The sequence below is a fragment of the Phacochoerus africanus genome, chromosome X, assembly GCF_016906955.1.
Source record: "Phacochoerus africanus isolate WHEZ1 chromosome X, ROS_Pafr_v1, whole genome shotgun sequence".
Taxonomy (NCBI): Eukaryota; Metazoa; Chordata; class Mammalia; order Artiodactyla; family Suidae; genus Phacochoerus; species Phacochoerus africanus.
The window spans coordinates 62,704,769-62,730,012 of NC_062560.1; the positions used below are offsets into that span (position 1 = coordinate 62,704,769).

At 41.1% G+C, this 25,244-nt stretch overlaps 1 protein-coding gene across 2 annotated transcripts in view; it reads right to left on the reverse strand.

Annotated features, from left to right (window-relative positions):
- Positions 1-25,244, reverse strand: part of HDAC8 (histone deacetylase 8) — a 230,513-nt gene that overhangs the window by 200,564 nt on the left and 4,705 nt on the right. For both annotated transcript variants that reach the window (XM_047764024.1, XM_047764025.1), the window contains exon 4: positions 24,034-24,175. In XM_047764024.1, coding sequence (XP_047619980.1) covers positions 24,034-24,175 — 142 coding nt within the window. The remainder of the gene's footprint in view (positions 1-24,033; positions 24,176-25,244) is intronic.

Below are 25,244 nucleotides of genomic sequence, written 5' to 3' on the forward strand. Positions count from 1 at the left end.
CAACTCTCAATTCTATCATTTGACCTATATGTCTTTCTTTATGCCAGCAACAGACTATTTTGATTACTGTAGCTTTGTAGTTGGATTTGAAATTGGAAAATGTGAATCTTCTGATTTTGTTCTTTGTAAAGATTGTTTCGGCTATTCTGGGTCCCTGCAATTCCACGCAAATTTTAGGATCGTGATGTCAATTTCTGTAAAAAAGTCCAGGCCCAGATGGTTTCACTAGCGAATTCTACGAGCATTCAAGGAATAAATGATATACCAATTACCTATAATGTCTTCCAGAAACTAGAAGCAGAGGGAACATTTCTTAACTCATTTTATGAGGCTAGTATGACATTATCTTGTATAGAGAAAATCCTAAGGGTTCTACTAAAAAACTATTAGAAGTAATAAACAAGTTTTAGCAAGATTGAAGGATACAAGATCAAAATACAAAAATCAATTATATTTCTATACCATAGCAATGAACAATACAAAAGTGAAATTAAGAAAACTCTACATATAGGAATAAATTTAACAAAAGAAGTATAAGAAAAATATATTTGTATTTGGAAAAAAAAAAGCTGTATACTGAAAACTACAAAAACATTATTGAGAAAAATTACGGAAGACCCAAAGAAATGGAAGGAAGCTATGATTCTTTTTTTTTTTTGTCTTTTTAGGGCTGCACCTGTAGAATATGGAAGTGCCCAGGCTGAGGGTCCAATCAGAGCTATAGCTAACAGCCTATGCCACAGCCACAGCAATGCGGGATCCGAGCTGCATCTGCATCCTACCCCACAGCTCACGGCAACACCGGATCCTTAACCCACTGAGAGGCTAGGGATTGAACCCACATCCTCATGGATGGATACTAGTCAGATTCGTTACCACTGAGCCACGACAGGAACTCCAAGAAGTTATGACTCTTGAAATGCAGAGGTAGAGATGGTAGTTTCAGAACTTGATATATTCTTTTTTGCGTTTTTTTTTTTTTTGCGGGGGGAGGGGCCCACCTGCAGCATATGGAAATTCCCAGGCCAGGAGTCTAATCAGAGCTACAGCTGCTGGCCTACGCCACAGCAGCTTGGGATCCAAGCCACGTCTGCGACCTACACCACAGCTCATGGCAACACTGGATCCTGAAACAACTGAGCAAGACCAGGGATTGAACCTGCATCCTCATGGATCCTAGTTGGGTTCATTAACCGTTGAGCCACGAAGGAAACTCCCAGAACTTGATATATTCTGATTGTTACATGAAAGGATAAAGAAAACAGCTTATGCTTCTTCTGATGTGGGAAGATGCCCTTTAGAAATTTATTTACTTCATTTATTTTTGGTGTTTAACTGGCATTAGCTAGAAGTTCTGAAATAGGTTTTTATAATTCTGTCCATTTTCGACAATGCTGCAGTTGTTGGAATTTCTGCAAATTTCCATAGTTGTTGGTAGTTCAGGACAAGGGCAGTTTTTCTAGCTGTAACTTTTGGACTTAAGGGCACTCTTATCAAAGCCCTTTATGATTCAGGGTTGTGCTTAGCAAAGTTGCATTCTTACTTTCAAATAAGGTACTCCCCCCCCCCATTTCCAGTACTAGCTGATTGAACCTCTTAATCATTCCTGGAATGTGTCACTGGTGCTTCTATTGTTGTTGCTTCACCAAATGATGCTATTTGTACCCTTATGGATAATTTCTATGTTTAAGAGCTGAAATGATTATAGGAGATCAGCAGGAGAGAAAATTTCAACTAACTAGTCAGAGGAAAAAGGTACACCAGAGATAGAAAGCAAGATAGCTTTCCCAGAAATCAGAAATGGCCAAAATTTTTCAATTTTTTTTCTTTTTATATCTCTTGCCCATCTAATTCTAATCCTCCCTTAGTACCATCATGTCTCTTCTTCTCTCTAGACAGTGCTCATAATCCTGCTTTTAAGCTTTGGCCTACATGTAAATCTACTCAGGTCATATAGTGCTTCAAAAAAACAGGAAAATAAAATTATTGAAATCTGCTCTGTATGTTAGTATACAGACTCTATTGTAAAATATACATATTTTACAAATGGTATTACTAAGCTAAAACTTGTAGCAGACATATTAATAAAAAGTTATGCGATAACTGACTCTTTGAGAATCAAACCTTGAATTCACCAGAAACGTTAATTTAAGGAAATCAGTGGGTGAATCCTGTCATAGTGAAGCTCCTTCTATAAAATGAGTTCTCCATCCAATCCCTGTATCTATCCATTTGGCAACGTGCTTTTTTTTAAAATTTCTTACATTTTCTTAAATTGGAGTACACCTGTACTTGGATGTTTAAGACAATGCTGAAATTACTATTAGGACACATTAGCTTTCCTTTCTTCTCTGCTTAGTATAATGATCCAGGGAAGGAAAAATGAACAAATTCTAGCTTGTGTCATTATAGCTTATGACTGGTTAACATATTATATAATCAGATGTTTCCATGCTTAATGTCCAAACCTCGTCATTTCTTCTGTAGGCTCCCTTTTCTAACACCCTGTTTCACTACTCCTGCGGCCAGTTCATGTTGCTGTCTCTTGTGAGAACTGACTCAATGACTTTTACAGATCAAGAGTTTCTGTGTTTATTTATAACACCATTGTTTCCTCTGTCAAAGAGGGAGACTGAAAAACCAGAAATCCTTCTGTAATGTGATTTCATAGTTGCAAGTCCTCTTAGAGACTTCCACGTTTCAGTGATAGAAACTGAGGAAGGACCTTGGTCTCTCTGCTTCAGTTTTCTGACTTATCAAAAAGTTCTTACCTTAACCTACACCTCCTTGACAGAAATGTTATTATCATAAGTTTAAATAAAGGCATTTGTAAAAGATCCAAAGTACTAACTATCCTAATTATCTAAGTCACAATTTTCCCTTCATTAAGACCCCAGTTTTAAATTAACAGAGCTAAATAAATCAGCTTTGTGCACACCTGCTTCTCACCACATAAAACAGGCACACAAAAATACATGCACCTGATTGTGGGAAACCAGAAATTAGTTCTACATAACGGATTTTCTTTCAACCACCTACTCTACATTTATAGTCCACTTTAAGGGCTCTGAGCCTAGAGTTGGCAGCTCTAAGAACAGTGAGATCAGTTTGTCTACAGTTGTTCCCAACCTTTTTTGGCTCTGGTACACCTACACTTGCTTCCAAAAATATACCCCACAGTCTGGTGCTCAATGGAATGAAAATCTTTCCTGAGCTAATAGGATATAAAACAGAGAAAGCAATGGACATAGTTCTGCATTTTAGAGTACCCATAACAACACAGTGAGGCAAACCAGTACAGATGGTGCAGGTGACCCAGCCTTGACAGAAAAAGGGACTTTGGACTGTTTTTTTCAAAGGTGGTAAAGATTTACACTTACCAGTCTGCATCCCCCAGTCTGGCTTCCCTTGCATCCGAGGATATGCTTTTGAAGAGATGGACAGCCAGTAGATGGTGTGGCCAATAGCACTACCATCAGTGAAAACTAACTGGTTTGTACAAGGACAAAAATCCTGGTCTTGGCCCTACTAGCATTGTGTTCTAACTGCCTGAGCTAAATAGCCACTGACATTGCCTGTGAGAAAACCAACCTTCTTCAGAAACAAAAATGCACTTGAGTACTAACACAGATAAATTGTTCAGTCTCCATGACCTGAGTTAAACCTTAAACCCATTCCAAAGCTGCCATCTAATATGGTGGGAAAAACCTTTACCTGAATAATTTGAAAAGTTTCATAATTTGTACTGTCCCTCCCAATAATTAATTTTATTCCATGTAAAATGTTTGAATTCCAACTATTTACATCACATTTCCTACAGTTAGCATGCACTTCTGAGAAATTTTTAGTAAACATTGATATTGTTTATATGAAATAAGCATTGAAGGGCAAACAGAAGTCTCTAAAGTTAATTGGGGCACCTTCTTTACAGGTATATATCTCTCCTATAGGAAATACATAGAAAGGAATTCCTGGTCAAAGCATTAATGAGAGCTTAACAACCTCCGAGATACCTCTTAGGGGAAATTCTAATAATCTCTTAGAGAAGTTTTATTAGTTGTCTGGAATAAAGTCCATAATTACAACTTGACTCAATCCACCTTGTATGATCTATAATTACTGTTATATTAAAGTACATCAGGCAAGATTAGTGATTTCAATTCCTCTCAATTTACACTTTACCTTGATTTGCCCCCAGCCTCCAGAGAGTTTAAAGAGCCATTTTCTTACTAAAGTCCAAAGACAATACATAAAAGGCATGGAAAAGAATGATTCTCAGAAGAAAAATCCACCCAATTCTAGCAAAGACTAGCTAGGAAGTGAATGTAGCTTACTAGCACTCCAACTAAATTTAGTGGTATTGATTGTATAAGAATCTGTGTGGGTAGTGGGATTAAATATTTGAAAACATGATGTAAAAAATATAAAGCTGAGTTTTATCTTAATAATAAACTCAATGATAATTCAGTGATAATACAGTTTATATTAAAGACGAGTTGAGGTAGAAAATTAAGATAAAGCTATGTGGCTCTATCTAACTTTCAGTCCTTCCTCTTTTTTCTCACAGAATTCTTGGTCCTTATTTTTAATCAGAAAAACTGAGAACAAGCCTCTCACTACAGTTCAGACAGTAGGAAGAAATAGCAAGTCATCGCTTCTTGGCCTTTTGGCTAAGACCAAGTATAGAAAAATAGAGCAAGTCAGACCAGTTAATTCTAGATACACACTTTGAATTTGCACCTTCAATTTTCTTTTAAGTTTTCTGAGAAAAGATGAGACCAGCAAGGGTTTGGTGAGCATGGACAATAGATTGAAAGACTTACTCAAAGTGCACACAGTTTCAGAAAAATTCACCAGTGCTGTAGATACTTGCCCTGCTCTAGCAAGGACCAGCTTCAGGAATTATTCAGATTTGTTATAAAAATTGGTGCTTAAAAGAACAATAAACACAGCCTACATGTCTCAGGCTATTTGAAATGATGCCTTTAAATAGACTGAAAAACATTAAAATGTATAAAACAGACTGAAAAATATATACTACTGAATATTATTTCTAGCACTTCTACTCAAAACTTGTCCAGGTCATCAAAAACAAGGAAAGCCTGAGAAAATATCACAGTCTAGGGGAGCCTAAGGAGACATGACAACAAAATGTATCCTTCATGGGGTCCTGGGACAGAAGAAGGACATTCGGCAAAAAATAACAAAGTGTGAATAAACTATGAATCATATCAATATCAGTTCATTAATATTAACAAATGTATTAGAGTTCCCTGGTGACCTAGTGGGTTAAGGATCCTGTGTCATCACCGCTGGGTTCAATCCCTGGCCCAGAAATTTTCACATGTTACAGGTACAGCCAAACAAATAAATAAACAAATAAAAAATGTATTCTATTCATGTAAGATGTTAATAATAGGAGAAACTGGGTATGGGGTACATGGAAACTCTACTTTCTGCTCAATTTTTCTGTAAATCAAAAACTATTCTTAAAAAAAGTTTATTAAAAATGTACTATATTTCTTAGGCTTTGAGGGTCTAGCCATGGGCCTGAATCAAGGGCACTCAGAGACTTCCTCCATCAGATGACAACAGGACAAGGACTCCATACTCCCCACAGTGATCCCTCAGAAAGCTGTAAATGCAGGCACCCCAAATTGCTTCAGAGAGTTTTAATGGGAACAGTTGATCATTAAGATAGCAAGCAAAGCTTATTTAACTTTCTTCATCCCAACAACCCTACACCTCTAAAACCCACGTTAGGCTGCAGGTTTCAAAAGCAGTGAAATCCCCATTTTCAGAAGTTGAACTAACTGGGGGATGAGGTGGGGGGGGGGCAAGCCAGCCTGGGGGACCTGCATCTTCCATCAGCTGCCAGCCCCTCCTGATGCAGAGAGGAGCTGGTGTAGGAGCAGAGGCAGCCTGGCCTTTAGTGACTTCTAGTTCAGGCACTACACAGATAAAGCACACAAACTCCAAGTCAGACACCTGCCCTCTTCCTGCCTAGGGCTTCTTTAAGCACCAAGGACCATGGATGCTATATTCATCAGCCAGGTTACGAACACTGAAGGACAGTTTCTTAATGGAAAGAGTGACTGGTTAATTAGTAAAACACAAATTTTAAGGTGAGAGTCTCTTGATTCTAAATATTCATTCTTTCATTCAAACTATAAATATTTATTGAAGACCTATTTTGAACCAGATACTGGAATGATGAAAGAAATTAGCTCAAGAGAACACTTTGAACTGATGAAACAATTTAGACGAACATCTGATCAATAAATAGAAATGTGGATGACGTTAATAGAATTTCATCAAGCAGAGAACATTCTTGATTTAACCGCGCACTCCCTCTAGTGGGCTCTTGGTTAAAAAGCAAAGCTTATATAACGCACAGTTTAGTCATATTCAATATGCTGGAACAATGACGTATTGACTGCTTATTTGACTTTGTGAACACTCAAACCTCTGACTGCCATGTGGAATCACCTCTTCCCTTGTCTCTCTTCTCTCTCCCTTTTCCCTCCCTCCCCCCTTCTCCTGGTTCTGATAATTTCATCTCTGTTAAGATATCACCATTGATTTATTTAACAATTATCTATTGAAAGCCTGCTGAGAAGGCACTAACTCATCTTTCCAATTTAAATAACTTTATTCTTTATTTTCCAAACATTTTGACATTCCATAAGTCAACTGGCAGTACCATGAGGGTCACTCCCACAGAGGGTTGGGAATCAATGTTTCACACTCAACTCTCAGCTCATCCATTCCAACTTTCACACTCATTCACCCAACAAAACTTTATTGAATTTTCTATGTGCCAGGCAGAATTCTAAGCAGTGAAGCTATAGTAATGAATAAAACAAATAAAAACTCTTACTTCCTATGAAGCTTATGTTCTATTAGGAGGGGGTGTAAGGCATGAAATAAATAATGAATAAGAAAAATAAGTTTTTAGGTGGTCAATAGTATGGAGAACGATAGAAATGAGGAAGGACAATGGGAGGCTTTTTGGCAGTGCAAATTTAAACACATGGTTAGGGAAGGCCTTACTGAGAAAGTGATATTTGAGCAAAGACTTGAAGGAGGTGAAGGGCATAACTGGGAAGATTACTTCAGGCAGTGGGAACAGGAAGGGCAAAGGCCTGGAAATGGGAACATGGCTGGTATGTTCAAGGAACACAAGGAGTCCAATGGCCAGATAACAGTGAGGAAAAGAGTAATTCTGGCGGTGGCGGGGTGGAGGGGTGGGGAGGGAGGACTGCTCAGGGCTTTGTATGCTGTGGTGGGGTCTTTGGCTTTTACTCTGAGTGAAACAGGGGGTCAAGGCAGTGTTTTGAACAGAGGAGTGATAGGATCTGTTTTAACAGGATTACTATGTCCACTATGTGGAGGACAGACCAAACAGGGGCAAGGCCAGAAGCAGAAACGCTGGTTGGGAGGTGGTTGCAATAGTCCCAGAGAAAGATGATGGCAGATTGGACTAGGGTTACAGTGTGGGAGGTGGTGAGAAGTGGTCAGATTCTGGAAATATTCTGAATATGGAATTTAAAAAAAAAAACAGATTGAATTTGGGGTGTGAAAGGAGGAGTCAAAGATGATTCCAATATGTTTGGTTTCAACAACAGGAAGAGTAGGGCTGCCATGTGAGTGGGGATAAGGGTTAGGAGTTAGCATTTGGACATGTTTGGGATGTCAACCAGACACCCACCAACCAATCTGCTTTCTACCATCTCCTACCTAACTATCCATTTATCCATTCAGATCTTCCTGTCACAAATCCCTTGACATCTCTGGATGTTTTTTTTGGTGTACCACTTTCAATCTTATTAATAATACTGCATCCTATTTAGGCAAGAAACTGTGTGTTTTTGATGTTTCCCCTTGCCTTATCCTCAACAGCTGACTATCACATTCTGTCAGTTATGCCTCTAAAATCACTCTCAAGTGCTCTCCTTCCTTTTCACATCCACTGTCACCACCTTTGTTCCTGCTTTCAAGATCTCTACCCTGGTTTCTAAGCATAGAGGTCTGATCTTTTCCTTTACTAGTGAGACTAGGTAAAAGGGTCTAGTGGGTCTGGGGTCAGGAGGTGGAGGTGGGCAAAGCAAGGGGCAGGGCATAAGTAAGAGTGTCATTGACTTCCCATCCTGGTACCTGGACCTGAAAGCAAACACCAGGATTGCACCTGAGAGAGAATGCTGAGGTTGAGCTGGGAAAGTATACCTATAATAGGATTAAGACACCAAGGCTGCCTTGGGTGGGCCCCCCTCAACCCCCATGTATTCCCTTCCAGTGAATCAGACAGTGGGAGAACCATGATGCTGCTGGAAAGCTAACACCCTTTCATGATGAAGCTGGTCTCTCAGCTTTAGGTTGCTGGGGCTAATTGCAGGGTACAAGATAGACAAGCGCACTGGGAGTAGCAAGACTGAATGAGCGATCACAGAATAGGAAGGGCATGGAGTTCTAGGAGCTGCTGAGGTAGGAGGTGTGTGGGCGGATGTCTAAATTTCACTTCAAAGATTTCTAGGTAAGAGTCCTTCAATTTCTGGCATGGTACAGTTGGTCCTGTGCCAAAAGGAAATCACACCTGAATGATCCAGTTAGTGTAGTTCATATACCATTCAACAGCAAATATTTTCTGGTGTTTAGTATGTGTCATATATTAATCTATGTTCTCTACACACATTAGTTCATGTAATACAACTGCTTTGTGAGTTAGGTACTATTATTATCTCCATTTTATAGGTGAGGAAATCAAGGAACAGAGTTTGTTGTTCAAGGTCACATAGAAAGTGGCAGTACTGGCATTCAAACCCGGGCAGTGTGACTTCAGAGTCCCTGGTCTTCACCCCTCTGCCATGTTGTATGGTGAAAGCTAACTGAATGTGCCCTTGGGGAGTCCATACTTAATGGCCAAGGTATTGCCAGTCTCAGGGATGTCAGTGGTTCCAGCAACTAGCCAGGGCAAGAGTGGGCTGGAAACAATGCCATAAGGGGAAGAGGTCTGGATGCAGAGGTATGATGGATTAAAAATGAATTCCGAGCAGGCTGGGGGCAGAAAACCAATTGCATTACGTATTGGGGGTGTCGCAGTAGTGCTGCTCTGCTAGGACCTGGTTAATCCATATTGCCTGGAAGGCTGTCTGCTGGAAGTGGTATGGTAGAGAGGGAAATGTGGGAGAGGATTTTGAATTGAATTCTTCAAAGCTAGTGTATGAACTGGAAGCTGCAGTTAGAGAGCAGATGTCTATGGAACTTGTGGAAGTGGAAGGTCTTTTAGACACAGGAGCAGCAATGGCTGGTGTGAATTGGGGTAACAGGGAAAGGAATCTACCAGTAAGAAGGTGTTACAGATGGGGAAGGAGGAAAAATCTCCACTGACATTCATTAGGATAATGTCCTAAGGGCCTTAAGGTTACCTTAGTCTGTCTTTATCACAGCTGTAGGAATCACAGAGTTACATCAGAGGTTAGGTCAGGTATGGGGCAACTAGTAGAGGAACCCTTAGACCAAGAGTTCTCAACCTATGCTGTGCATCAAAATCACCTGGGAGGCACTGGTTGAGAGAGAGAGAGAGAGAGAGAGAGAGAGAGAGAGAGAGAGAGAGAGAGAGAGAGAGAGAGAGAGAGAGAGAGAGAGAGAATATTTTTGGGTTTTACTCCTAGAGGGTCTGATTTAGAAATCTTCATTTTAGGATTAAGATGCAGGTATTCTGTGGGCCACACTACAAAATATACTCCATGAAATCATACTCAAGTTTGAATGGGTTGTGTTGGACTGTTGGAGGGGTACCCACAGGCACAGGCAACCCTTGGTCCTAATAGAATGGGGTACCTTGGAACAACAGAAATCTCTGGGCTACCCCAGGATGGACCTGGATCTTCTATGCATGTACTTGCCTGCTCCCCATGCTGTGGCTGGGGTAAATGGCCATGGCATTCTCAGGCTGGAACCCATTTCCACTGCCCCTTGATATTCTTAATTCTGCAACAGAGTGAGTGCTTTGGGAAGGGTCTACTCGCCTGGTATAGGTTGGGTTTACAAGTCTGCCCTGGCTGCTCTGGGCTGTAACAATTAGTCATGATCACAAACTGTTTGTCCCTCTCAAAAGAAGTATTGCCCTGTCTTGAAGGTGGCCTTGATCACTAAGAGCTCTTATTCCCACTTGTGGTAACTGACTTTGCTTAGGGCCAATTTCCTGCAGATGTGGGTGCAGGGATAGAAATGAAAAGTACTCAGGTCCTCCTGGACAACACCCCCCACTCATCATCCCCGTCCCCCACCCACAGGCCCATGCCTGGATGGTGAAGGCATTAGCTGACGGTACAGGCCAGGGCTGGGGTAGAAGGTCTTCAGCTATTGGAAGGTCATTTTTGGTGTCTAGGAACCACATTCCTTTTTCTTAAGGAGAGAGGATACTGAGGAAATAAAGACACAGGGGTAGTAGATGAATTGCTGGTGGCATCAACAAAGGGATTGCTGATGTCTTCAATCATCCTAGAGGACTTCGTTTCAGAAAAATTTATATCTTATCCAGCACTGTGTAAACTCTGTCCAGAAACACCACTTTCACATTTTGGGGCTTGGCCCGGGGATAGTGCCTCTGTAATCATTCAACTGCCATGTAGCTCAGAGATTCTGTGAAGTTTGGTCAAGAGGATTTATCAAAATATTGCCCAGGTACATAACTATTTTAGGAGGTGGTGTGTGATCTCATTTGCTAGAAGAAAGCAGGGGCACCTCACAGGAATCTTCCACTCATCACCTTCCTTGATCTAGATGAGGTTGTAGGTGCCCCTAAGGAATAGATGGCTCTGGGAGGGCCAGCGCCTCATGGAATTGAGTTAGAAGGTTCCAGGTTAACAGAAAGGATTTTGAATAGTGATTATGCTGAGGATGGAATAATCTGGACAAGAAGACTCCCTGCTATCTATCTATCTGTCTGTCTGTCTGTCTGTCTGTCTGTCTGTCTTTTTAGGGCCGCACTCACAGCATATGGAGCTTCCCAGGCTAGAGGTGGGATCGGAGCTACCGCTGCTGGCCTACGTCACAGCCACAGCTGGATCCGAGGTGTGCCTGCAACCCACACTACAGCAACGCCAGATCTTTAACCCACTGAGCGAGGCCAGGGATTGAACCTGCAACCTCATGGTTCCTAGTCGGATTCATTTCTGCTGCGCCACGATGGGAACTCCTCTTCTTTTTATTTTCAGAAAGGGTCTCAGGGCCAATGTGGAAGAGATGGAGGATTTGATGAAACTTACTGCAAGCTGCAGTCCAGAGTTTTTAGTTTATAGAAGACCTTGATATTAGACTCAGAGAGCACATGCTTCTTAGGAATAAGGAAAGTTCTGGGTATCAGTACTACTGCACAGTCACCCTTGACAATCAGGCGTGGTCCCTCTGTCTCCTGGTGGGGAGTGTCTTCATCTCCCTTAGGGATATGGGCTGGACCAGCAGTGGAGGGGTGAGTCAAACAGGGAAGTCTATGTGATGTTTGGGGGGATCAGGGTAAAGGAATGCTGACAGTGAAAATCTGACAAAGCCAAGGGCCTGAGTCTCAAAGCCAATAACAGCCAACTCTCAGCCAGAAGCAGCTTATGGGCAAAGGGGAAGTGGCAAACCGGACCGGGGCTGACTTCAGCTGGCCAGGCAGTGGGACCTGCTGGACCAGGGACTTGCCTGAGAGGCTGCCTAAGACCCCCTGAGTGTAACCCAGTCTGGATACGATACGTGAATTTGTCAAACACTTACTGTGTGCCAAGCTCTTTAGTGCAATTAGCAGATTTAAGCCCTATCACCCTGTAAGGTAGGTACTATTATTATCTCCAATTTACAACTGAGGCTACTGAGGCACAGAGGGTTTTATGGCTAGTAATTGATGGAGCTGGAATTCTCTGTGCAACACTAAACTACTGTGATGGTCCATCTTCCCTAGATCTTTCTTCGTTTTCTTTTTTGCTTTAAGGGCCACACCTGTGGCACATGGAAGTTCCCAGGCGAGGGGTCAAATCGAAGCTGGTAGCTGCCAGCCCACACCACAGCCACAGCAACGCTAGATCCAAGCCGCGTCTGCTACCTACACAGCTCATGGCAACACCAGATCCTTAACCCACTGAGCAAGGCCAGGGATTGAACCCGTGTCCTCATGGATACTACCTGGGTTCATTGCCACTAAACCACAATGGGAACTCCCTTTCCTTGTTCTACCAGAACACAGCTCATCCCCAAAAGGCTAGAGGATGCCATAGGGACAAAACGCATCTTAGCTGGTTTCTACTTTGCTTGCTGGCCAAGCAGTTTTCTCATGGAAGGGCTAATGTCTTAGGGTTGGATATGTATTGGGAAAGATTTGTTTATTTTGTCTCATGAGGGGCCAGTTCTACAGGTGCCAGGATGGAACGGGTGCGAGGAGGAAGTGATAAGGACATGCACGCCATGGCTCAAGGAGGAGCCTGCCTTAGTGATGAGGCGATGTGGCTGACAGTGAATGCAGGCTTGCGTTTTCATGTAGTCATCTACTGGTTTGGAAAGGCTGGAGGCAGAGCGGTGTCGGCAGAGTCGGAGGTCTGGCTACTTGGTTCACAGGTTATACTGTGCATAGAGTGCTTTGGGGGAACTGGAGTTGGAATGCAATCCACTGTCACGCACACTATCTGTTCCTAACTGGAGCTCTTGAGAACAGAACTCTAGAGCTTTGACCATAATAGCCAGCTGGACAGTAACAGCTGTAGAACTTGTAGAATTTGCCAAGACACAAGAAAGAATTGCATGGCTCTACCATTCACTGACCCCCAGGTGGAAGTCCCAGAAACCAATGTCATTCCACAACAATAATCTTTCCTCTCCTAGCTGGAAGTAGGACAGAGGGGGCCCAGCTAGCACAGATCCCCTGTCACCGGGTGGAAGGCTCAAATGTTGTGGGATAAGATGGCAAATAACAGAATTGTGGGAGGAAGAAGGGCAGGTTGAGCTAGAGATGGATGTAGGTCTTAAATGGATTATCAGAATGAGAAAAAGGAAAATATCGGCAGCTGTGATTCAGAGTCAAACAGGGTAAGAGACACCAGAAGAGGCAATGATGAGGAACAGCCAGTCAAAGTGGACAAAGATAATGCGATCTTAGCAAATTCTGGAGGTTAGGAGTCACTGTCCTGTGTTGAGTGTTAATACCTCCCAGCACATGTTTACATGGAAGAATGACTCCTAGTTAAAAGGATCTGGATAGCTCAAGCTGGCTCCTAAGAGACTGACTACAAAAAGCAGAATCAGGGAGTTCCCACAGTGGCTTAGTGGAAATGAATCTGACTAGCATCCATGAAGATGCGGGTTTAATCCCTGGCCTCGCTCAGTGGGTTAAGGATCCAATGTTGCTGTGAGCTGTGGTATAAGTCGCAGACACGGCTCAGATCTGGTGTTGCTGTGGCTGTGGCGTAGGCTGGCAGCTACAGCTCCGATTCGACCTCTAGCCTGGGAACCTCCATACGCCATGGGTGAGGCCCTAAAAAAAGACAAAAAAAAAAGGCAGAATCAAAGGATTCAAAGAGGCCTGTGGGCAAGTGACTCAAGAGGGCAAGAGTCATTTCACCAAGAAAGAAGAGGCCATGGGGCCAGCCCTCCCTTGGTTCACTAGTAGGCAACCTACACGCTTCTCTGTTGTACTCTTCTTGACTTCTTTTGCCCTGGCTTCAGAAGACATGGGTTTCCTCCTCCCAAAGCCATTCATCCCATCCTCTCTTACTTCATCTGACACTTTGCTCCATTTCTTATCCTTCTCATACTTCCAGTATTTTCCTTTCAGTCTATAAATGAACTCTTAGAACAAATGCAACAATTCAGCCCTCAACCCTTACTTTCCTTGGCCCCTCCTCTTTCCTTTCTTTCTCATTTGAACTTTTGGACAGATTAATGTTCCTTTCTTGCCCATTTTTTTCAGTTCCAACTCACTCCTCAACAGTTTGTATTCCCATCACTTTCCAGAAGGTTCTCTTACCAAGGTCATTAGTGTTTAATTGCTAACCAAATATGACTAACACTTTAGTACTGCTCTGTATCGCTCACTCCATAGCATGTGACACTGTTGAAAGCTCTTTTCTTCTTTAAATTCTTCTGCTCCCTTAGGATTCCATGGTTCTGTTCTATTTTGATTAGCTGGCTAGGCTTGATTGCTGCTTTTCAGCTGAATTCACTGGGGCTTCTTCTTATACCTGTTCATTACATATTGGTATTTCCTGGCGTTCAAGGGTCTATTTTCTTTTTCTAACTCTGCCTTTCCCCTAAGTCATCCCACAATTTTCCTGGTTTGTGCTATCCTTTTATATACTGGCAACACCTCTGTTTCTAGTTCCAGCTTCCACTTCCATCTCCAAATCTGGGAATCCAATTTCCCTGGGTACAATCCCTGCTGCACACCACCACCTACTCCTGTTTATTGAGGTAATTCGGGGGTTAAGCACACAGGCTGAAGAATTAGATTGCCTCAGTTTGAATCTCATTGCTTCACCTTAGTTCAGGTCCTCACCACTTGTCAGTGGGACTGCTGATACCCTTGACCTCTAGTCTACACCTCCTTCAACCCATCCTCTATAACTGCAGTCAGTTTTTTCTTAGAACAAAAATCTCACCATGTTACTCCCTAATTTTTCAGCACCCCCCCATTTCCTACTGTAGGGTTTCTCAAAATGTGCATATCAGAATCACCCCTGGAGTTTGAAAGTGCAGGTTCCAATACACCCTGCTCCAAACCTACCTGATCACTATCTCTGAGGCCTGGAAACCTGCATTTTTCAATTGAGTGATTCCAATACATATGAAGCCCTTCATGACCCATTTCCTACTTTTCTACCTCATCTGCTGCCATTGTCCACTTTGTAGCCTAATCCTCCAGCAGTGTATGTAGTTTCCCAAATCTGCTAGGCTATTTTACCATGCTTGTGTAAAGGTTACTGTGGCCTTCTGCAAGGCCCTTCACCTCCCAGGCACACTCTTTTTCATCCTTTGAAATCTTCTTCACCATAACCTCCTTACTGAGAAATCTTACTTTCCTTCTCTGCAGCTGTTTCTCAAGCATTTTTGCATTATCATTCCCTCATCCAAGGAGTCTTTTTTAGATACCTTTTCCTAATTGGCCCCTCCATGAAATTTTAATAGCATAGATGTACTATACAACTGTTTATGTACTGTGACCCTTTAGAAAACCATAAACCATGTAACATCTCAGTTTTTTGCTGCACACCCCCACCCTGCCGCCTTGCCAGCCCTGGCAAGAATCAATTTTTGCTCCCTTGGGGACAGTATCACCCCTGTTGAGAATACATGCTCTGCAGTGGCAGACACTGCTATCCAAACTGGTCTTCTCCCCCCTACCCATTTTTTTTGGCCATGCCCATGCCATGCACAAGTTCCTGGGACTGAATGCACACCACAGAAGTAACAACACTGGATCCATAACCACTAGGCCACCAGGTAACTCCAAAGCCACTCTTCTTGAGGTTCATCTTTGCTTTCTGTGATAAGTTTTTTCTGATTCATTTCCTATCTCTCCGAATATTCATTCCTTCTCAAGACTTAAACTTTTAGGCCTTTCTTCTTCTATTTGCCCTGTAAACACTGGCATTCCACAAGGCTCATTATTTGATTTTTCTCCCCTGTATTATTCTATACATGCTTTCCAGATTATTTTAATCTGTTTCCTTAGTTTTGATTAATCACTACCTTACCATGTTGTTGACTCCCAAATCTTCATCTTCAGTGAAGATGGCTCTCCTGAGCCATCTTGCTAGTCTAAGTCCAGTCCACACACTGGCAGCACTTAGTATTGCCTGGGAACTAGGAATGCAGATTCTCAAGTCCACCCCCCCCCACCCCTACCCAGGCCTGACCCAGAATCTGCATTTTAATAAGATCCCTGGTTATTTCATATGTGGATTAAAGTTGAGAAGTCCTGAGATGGACCCCACTGCCGGCTCTCTGATAGACATCTTTAATTAGATGCTCTATAGACCCAGTGGTTCTCAACCCCTACTCTTCTTGGTTAATGGCAACGCAATCACTCAGTTATCTACACAAGAAATCTAGATCACTCCTTCCTTATCATTTATACGAAATTGGTTACCATTCCTACCTATTTTAGCTAAATGGCTCTTGAATTTATTCCCTTGTCTATGGTCATCACCACAGCTTTTATTTCCTTTTGAATAAATCATTATCCTAGTAAGATCCTAACAGATTTCAATATTAACATTCACCTGCCCCCCTCAGACCACACCAATTTATCTACCAGCCAGAACCATATTCCTAAAAGGCAAATCTGATCGTGTTACCTTTTCCCAGCTAGAAATTCCTTCAGTGATTCCTTACTGTTTAAAAACAAGGTTCTTAACCAAGGATCCATACGATCCATACATGGGCTTCAGGAGATCCTTAAACTTTCTGAAATTAAAAGGAAAATTTTGTGTATGTACAAAGGGACAATGTTATACAGCTTTCATTAGATTTTAAGAGGGGTCCATGACTAAAATAGGTCAATAACCACTGACCTGGAGGATCAAATCCAAGCTATTTAGTTTGGCATACAAGGAACTTTCACGTCTCTCCCACCTTACCTCCAGCCACCTACTTATAGGAGCACTTGGTTTCAGCTTTAATTATAGACTTGGAAGTGCCCTCAGCTTTCACACCTCTGTGCCTCTGCACATGCTGTTCCTGGAATAACCCCAAGGTCATATACATGGCTAGTAAGTGGTATAGTCTGGATGTGCATCTAGGTCTTACTTAAAAGTTCACAGTCATTCCACTCTACAGTGGCTTGACATTTTATATTGTGACCTAGTATACACAAATGCATATAACATATACCAGAATAAGTTTCATGAAATCCATCTTGATATTAAAAAATGCTGGTTGCAATCCACTAAATTGATATAATTGTCCATTAATGACTTGCTACCCTCAGTGTGAAAAACATGGCACTAGCTCTTTGCTGATGTAGGGAGTTCTCACTACTGAGAATTTACTATATTAGCCCCTAAGGGCTAAGATACCTAAGGTTTTGAGATTTCCTAGGGGTACAAAAGCTGTCATGGGAAGAAAGCATTTGCTAATGAACTGACCATTTATATCAGTCCCCATTCAAACAATCAACTCCTTTAACCACTAGCACCAGTCCCTGCGCAGCTGTTCATTTTGTCTCTCATGGTTTGTCAGTTATATAAGCAGACAATTCCATACAAATCTATCACAAAGCAGAATTACAAAAAGATGCAGGCTAGCATGAAGTCAACACACAAAGCTGACAACAAGGATCTGGTACACCAGTTTACAACTGAAGATGAGAAAAATAAATAAGAATAATGATTTTAAAAGTGGTTCAAAAGAGAGTGATTTAAATACCAAATAACTAAGGAGAAACCCTCCAGAAAAGTGATGAAGCCCTTGAATATTTTGGCAGAATCAATCCTATTAATGATCATGCTGCAAAAGTCTCGTAGAAGTGAAATGTACCATTTTGAAAAATAATGCACTGGTGTTAGAAAAATTAGGCCCCAAACAAAAACAGGCAATCCCTGATAGTCTTTAAGAATTACTTAGCATTCGGAGTTCCCATTGTGGCTCAGCGGTTAGCGAACCTGACCAGCATCCATGAGGTTGCAGGTTCTATCCCTGGATTCGCTCAGTGGATTAAGGATCCAGTGTTGCTATGGCTATGGTGTAGGCTGGCAGCTACAGCTCTGATTGGACCCCTAGCCCAGGAACCTCCATATGCTGTGGGTGCGGCCCTAAAAAGACCAAAAAAAAAAAAAAAAAGAATTACTTAGCATTCACGTCTATTAAAAGAGGCAAGATAAACATATTTTAGTAGGTTTTAGTTATTCAAGTTAGCATACCCATCAAACCTTGCCCCCCTCTACTATTTACTCCAAAATTTTAATCCCCCCGCCCCTTTCTTAGGGCCACACCTGTAGCACATGGAGGTTCCCAGGCTAGGAGTCTAATCGCAGCTACAGCTGCAGGCCTATACCACAGCCACAGCAATGCCAGATCTGAACCACATCTGCGACCTACACCACAGCTCATGGCAATGCCAGATCCTTAACCCACTGGGCGAGGCCAGGGATCGAACCTGAAACCTCATGGTTCTTAGATTCATTTCCACTGCACCACGATGGGAACTCCATAGTCCCCCTTTTAAATGGATCCACTAAGTGGCTTTTTATCTGGTACTAACTACACTCAAATAAGCACCTCTTTGTTTTCTCATTAGCAGGAGTTTAATAAATAGTTGGTTAAATAAGGCAATAGCCTTCTCCCCGCCTCTAGCCTCAGTTCCCTCAGATCCAACTGGCACATTGCCATCCTCTCTAAAAGTCTTTGGTAAATCCCCACTGGCCACAGAACAAAGTCCAGCTCCTCAACATGGCTTATAAAACCTTTATAAATTGGTTTTGTTCTATTTGCTCTCATTGTGGCCCTGTTTTAACTACCTGTAGTTCTCCAAATGCCCCATACTCTCCTGCTACCATGTTTTTTCATTCCCTCTGCTTGAAATTCTCCATCCCCATTAGTTGGAAGGCAAACTCCTTCTTCTCTACACTTCACTACCTTGTGCCTATAACTCTGGCATACACTGACCTAGTATGCCTGTATAACCACTTCCCACCTTGCTCCAAGTAATATAATCACATTAGAGAAAATATATGAAACAGAAAAAAAGGTGTGTGTGTGTATACATATATATATAGTATAATGTGTGTGTATACATATATATCATCATCACAGTTATCATCCTCACAATGACACTGGTATCATTTTGTTGTATTTCCTTCCAAAACTTTTTTTTCATATGCAGATATGTTTTACATGACTCTAATCAGAGTGAATGTATGATGTTGTAGTTACTTGTCCTTTAAGAGAAATGTCAACATTATACAATAGGCATTTTTTTCTTGCTATGTGGTCTTCCAGACTACCACTTTTAATAGTTACATAATAGCCCATCAAGCAGATATGTTGCAGTATACAACCTAACCACTCTACTCTTGTTGAACATTTAGGTCTTCCTCCCTCCTCCTTCTTGGCTATTGTAAGTAAGAATGAAATGACCATTTTCATTTACACATCTTTTCCATATTTTGGATTGGTTTATTTCCATAGAAGAGATTACCAAGAGTAAGAGATGTTATGAGTTAAGATCTTTCTTCAGTTCCAATTTGGTAGGAGAAAAATATGTACATGTATATATAATGTTTCAATTTCTCTTCCTCTAATTACTAACAAAGCTAAATATTTTTTCATGTTTGTTTACTCTCTTTTGTGAGTTGTCTGTTTATGCCTTTTGCTCATTTATCTGAATATTAGTGTTCAAAAATCAATTAGAATAGCTAAAATTTTTATCTTATTTTATTATTTATTTATTTATTTATTTTGTCTTTTTGCCATTTTCTTGGGCCACTCCCACAGCATATGGAGGTTGCCAGGCTAGGGGTCGAATCGGAGTTGTAGCCGCTGGCCTACGCCAGAGCCACAGCAATGCAGGATCCGAGCCGCGTCTGCGACCTACACCACAGCTCATGGCAACGCTGGATCCTTAACCCACTGAGCAAGGCCAGGGATCAAACCCGCAACCTCACGGTTCCTAGTAGGATTCGTTAACCACTGCGCCACGAAGGGAAATCCAACAATTTTAACCCTTTGTTAATATTTGCTGTAACTATTTTTTTTTGGCCTCTTTTTATTTTGGTAAAATTTTAGCTGCAAAAGTTAAAAAAAAAAAAATCCCATTATAGAAATTTGGAAAGCTAGAGAAACATCATTAATTCTGCCACCCTAACATAACCACTATTATCACTCCCACTAATTTTTTAAAAAATATGCATATGTTTTACAAAGTTGTAACTGCTGTGTGCATACAATTTTAGAATCAGGCTTTTTATTAACCCATATTTTTCTGAAATGTCCCCATAGTCTTCATAATCATCATTTAAAATAGTAACATAATATTCCATGGAATGGATTCAATCACTTCCTTTGTGCTAGGTATTCATATTATTTCCATTTTTTTCTTTTTTTCTTTTCTTTTCTTTTTTTTTTTTTGCTTTTTAGGGCTGCACTAGCGGCATGTGCAAGTTCCCAGGCTAGGGGTCTAATCAGAGCTATAGCTGCTGGCCTACGCCACAGCCACAGCAATGCTGGACCCAAGCCGCATCTGCAACCTACACCACAGCTCACAGCAATGCTGGATCCTTAACCCACTGAGCAAGGCCAGGGATGGAACCCGCAATCTCATGGTTCCTAGTTGGATTCATTTCTGCTGTGCCACAACAAGAACTCCCCAAACTGTTTTCTTAAGGGGTTGAACAAAACCACACTATAACTAGCAAACAGAGTATTATTTTTTTCAATTCTGTTAAATAACAGGCTTAAAAAGAGGCTATCTAGTTGTTTTAATTTGCATTTCTTTGATTAGTAGTGATGAATATTATCCTATGTTTTCCAGCTGTACTTAAAACTCCTTTGTAAATTGACTATTGATGTTCTTTGCCCATATTTCTACTTCTACATCATACTGTATGAATGTCTGAGAAAAAGCAGACCTATCACATTTTGTCTTATTTATGTCAGATATGCCTTTGTTTTTTCTTTTTTGACCACACCTGCAGTATGTGGAAGTTCCTGGGCCAGAGGTTGAACCTGCACAACAGTGAAAACACCAGATCCTTAGCCCGCTGTGCTGTGGGGAGAATTCCAGATATGTCTTTTCAGTCTGTGTTCAGATTTTATTTTTGAAATGGCCATGACACTTTTAAAAGTTATTTTGGTTTTAAAATTTTATATAAATATGTAGATCTTTTCTCTTTGTGAGTTTTTCTATTCCTTTCTAAGCTTAGAAAACTATTCCCCTTTAGAAGCTTGATAAATATTCATTCACTCTAGTTTTTTTGAATTTGATTTTTTTATATTTAACTCTTCAATCCAGCTGCCACTTATTTTAGTTTATTACAGGAAATGAGTATATAAATGCTACAAGCTGTCACAACATCATTTACTAAACAATCCTTTCCATTCACTTGCAACACATCCTCTACAATAGACTGAATTCTTATATGGAACATTCTCTTTGGGGAGTGTACTACACCACCACCTATCTAATCTTATATTGGTGGTACCAGTGTTTTCATTATTCCAGTTTTGTATGTTTAGTATCTAATAGAATTAGTCTCTCATCACTCTTCTTTTGCAGAATTTTCTTTGAAAATTACTCTTTAGCTTTCAAATGCAATTACTTGCTGTCTTACCTCTAAGTGACAAACTTTTTTTTTTTTTTGGCTGCACCCATGGCATATGGAAGTTCCTGGGCCAGGGATCAAACCCATACAACAGTAGTGACCTGAGCCACTGCAGTGATGCCAGATCCTTGAACTGCTGCACCATAAAACAACTCCCTAAGAGATGAACTTTTTGTGGGCAGAATTGGTTTATTTCCTTAGAATAGAATGCTAAGAATAATAGCACTGGATCAGCAGGTACATTTCCCCCATGCTTAGCATTTCCAAAGTTTTGAAAAAGAGTGTACCAATTTCACTGTAATCCTGCCAGCACCTGGATATTTTTAAATAAAGATTTTTTTTTTATTGGTAGGGGAAATATGTGTTATGCTTCAATTTCCATATCTCTGCTTATTAATGATAGTAAAAATATACTTGATACTATGTAGGTAGTCAATGCATGTTGAATGAATAAATGGTATGTATGAATCTGTGCATGTATTTGGGGATGGGGATGTTTAAACAAATGTTGTGGGTATAATAGATGAATGCTGGCTACACTAAGCGTGTGGGCTAAATGCCTCTATTCCATCTGCAGAGAGGTTCACCAAGAACCTCCTGGAATTTAGACCTGAATTGGGGCAATCCCTAGAGACTCTCAGTAATTTATATTCACCAGAGACATGCCTGTTTCCAGGTAGAATCAGCTGAAAGCTGTCTGAAACAGTTAAAATCCTGGCATGTGGCTATGCCCACACTTACAGGCAGGCAGCCCAGAAGCAGCCATAATTGGCTGGAGATAGAGTGTACTTCCTTTGGCAGCAAAACAGTGATAAGAAGTGGCAGGCAGGTGGGTATTCCCCTGCAAACTGACTGAGGTCCTAGCCTTAAGCAGTGAATTTAACTGCATAAGCAACCCCAATGCCACATGCAGAAACGAGATCTAACTTATAGGACTAGGCATTTCCCACAAAACCACACTACTTTTCTTCTCAACATGAGAGGGAATAGAAGTCCTTGGTTCAGAGAGGTTTGGTTTTATCCCTCTTATCTGTAGCTGGAAGGAGGGAGGGTCATTTTTTTCTCCTAGAGATAGCTGTCTTGATTTTGATTTTTTTTTTTTTGACAGTGCCTGTGGCATATGGAAATTCTTGGGCCAGGGATTGAACCTGAACCACACAGCAGTGACCCAAGCCATGGCAGTGACAACACCAGATCCTGACCCTGCTGCACTGCAAGGGAACTCCTTGATTTTTTTTTAAATTTTTTATAGCCACACCTGTGGCATATGGAATTTCCCAGGCTATGGGTCGAATTGGAGCTGCAGCTGCTGGCCTGTGCCACAGCCACAATAACACCAGATCTGAGACACATCTATGGACCTACGCTGCAGTTTGTGGCAACACTGGATACTTAACCCACTGAGCAAGGGCAGGGATCGAAACCGCATCCTCACAAACACTATGTTGGATGCTTAACCTGCTGAGCCACAATGGGAACTCCTGAATTTTTTAATAGAACCAAAAACTAACAAAAGGCAAGTTTGTTTCTCTTTGTTTTTAAGGCCGTGGAAAACTCATTACTAAATACCGCTTCTCTTTGCTCCATCGTCTTGGTAGTAGATTCTAGTAGTAAACTTACTCAAGGATTTCCTTGGTCACAAAATGTGTTCATTTGATAAAAAAGATTGCCATGTTATATTAACCTGTGTACACTGAAATTGTGCTCAAGGTTTTTTTCTGAAAAATAGGGTGCTTGTTGCCTCTAGACTCCAGAGCACTGGAGTATCAACATCATGGCAGCTATTATGAACAAATGGTATGTGAATGATGCATTGGCAATTACTACCACCACTGCTTCATTTCACTCTAACAGAGCATTGATAAATTTGGTTTTTAAAATCCTTCTCCTCCAACATGTGCTAAGAACCACAGACATATTAAATTAAGCAAGATGTCAAATGCTGAATAAGGCTCAACAGTCCTTGTCAGATACAGAGTACAGCTGTTTGAAATGTTAACATGAAACTCCAAAAGGACTTTTCCTCTAACTCCAAGTAGCACCCAACAGCTGTTTCACAAGTGCTTTCTCCTTAGAGTAATATCCAAGTCTCAGTTGCCACTATGCTTAGAGATGGTAGTATACTATATGCCTCCTTTTTGATTCTTCAGCCTTTTGTTTTAAATCTATTCTCATCAAATCTCCATCTTTTCAAACATTTGTTTGCCAGTCCTTTCAAGAACCACCTCTAAGATTCACCTCTTCCAAGACTTCCACAATTAATTTCTCCCTGTTGCTAAATCTCTTCAGCTCATACATATATTCAATTGGTACCAAAATTGATCTTGCTCCCTAATTATTCTCATTTTGTTACTGTTTCTAGAACATAAGTTCCTTGAAGACAGAGGAGTTTCCAAAAAGCTTAACAAGAATTTAGAAATTGTCGAGATATCTAGATTAATATCCTCTGCCCTGCCCATTTTCCTGATGAAGAGACTGAGACCAAGAGAGGCTAATCTGTCCAAGTCAGTCAGTCAAGTCTGTTAAAAAAACTAGGCACAGAGCCCAAGTGTCCTGACTTTCAATGGTGCACTTTCCACTATATTATGTCATCATCTTCAATTTGACTTGTATTTCCTCAGAATGACTAGTAAAGTGCCCCACACACCTCTCAATAAATGCCAACACAATAAACATAAGAGTTTACATAAACGAGAAATTGACTCAACAAAAGAGGTAGAAAGCAGAAAGGTCATTCTCTTACTTCTTTGCATGATGCCACCCTCCAGACCAGTTGATCGCTACTTTGCACATTCCATCAATCAGGCACTGGGCAGCTGTGATTGTAGCCCCTCCTACAGCTGCTGCATAGTCAAATATCCCTTCAGTGGCTGGACAGTCATAACCTTCAGGCAAACATCAGAAGAGGTTATTAAAAGATAAACTGGAAAAAGAGGGGTGTAATACTATGAGTTATAGTAAGGAATATACAGTTAATCTTTGAACATGGGTTTGAACTGTGCAGACCCATTTATATACAGATTTTTCTCAATAGTACTATATTATCAGTGGTTAGTCGAGTCCGCCGATGTGGAACTGCAGATCTGGAGGGCTGATGATAAGTTGTACTCAGATTTTTGACTATGTAGAGGGTCAGTACCCCTAACTCATGTGTTGTTTAAGGGTGAACTGTACATTTGGTCTTCTTCTTAGTTTCTGGCACAGAGCTCCTAAAATTCTTGGATTTCCTAAATGATGAGTTATAAAGGTGGCTTGGTTATATTAACGAGGTACCTTGTGGACTACATCTAAGGATGGGGGTTAGTTGCTAGTAGACTGGTCATATGAGATAGGAACTCTCAGTAACACCCCCTGACCTCCTTTGTGAGGGGAGAGGAACTGGAGTTTGTAAAAAATTAATAAACAAACTTCAATTAAATAGTCAGGAGACCAGAAGGGGGAGCTCTCACACACTGAAACCATAGCCAAGTCCAACAAGGACTCCTCTTCTTTCCTGGCAAGGAATCAGCCAATGAAAGGCCATGCTTTTTGTTTTGTTTTTAATTTTTTTTTTCACTTTAGCCCTCCCAACTTCTTTCTTCTCTTTATAAAAGTGTTCTCCTTCCCTTGCTATGCAGGGACTTGCACATGGCTTGCCATGGCTGCAAACCCCAAATTATAATTCTCTGCTGATCCCAAATAAACTCTCTTTGCTGGAGAAATGTCTGGCAACCTATTTGTTTAAAATATCTGTTTGTCAACAAGTTTAATCACCAATTGGCCAATGGCTTAATCAATCATGTCTACAGAATGAAGCCTCCATTGAAAACCCAAAAGGAGAGGGTTTGAAGAGCTTTGGGTTGGTGAACATGCAGAGATTTGAGGGAGAGTGGCACACCCAGAGAGGGAATGGAAGCTCTGTAGTCTTTCTCCATACCTTGCCTTATGGATCTCTTCCATCTGGCTGTTACTGAG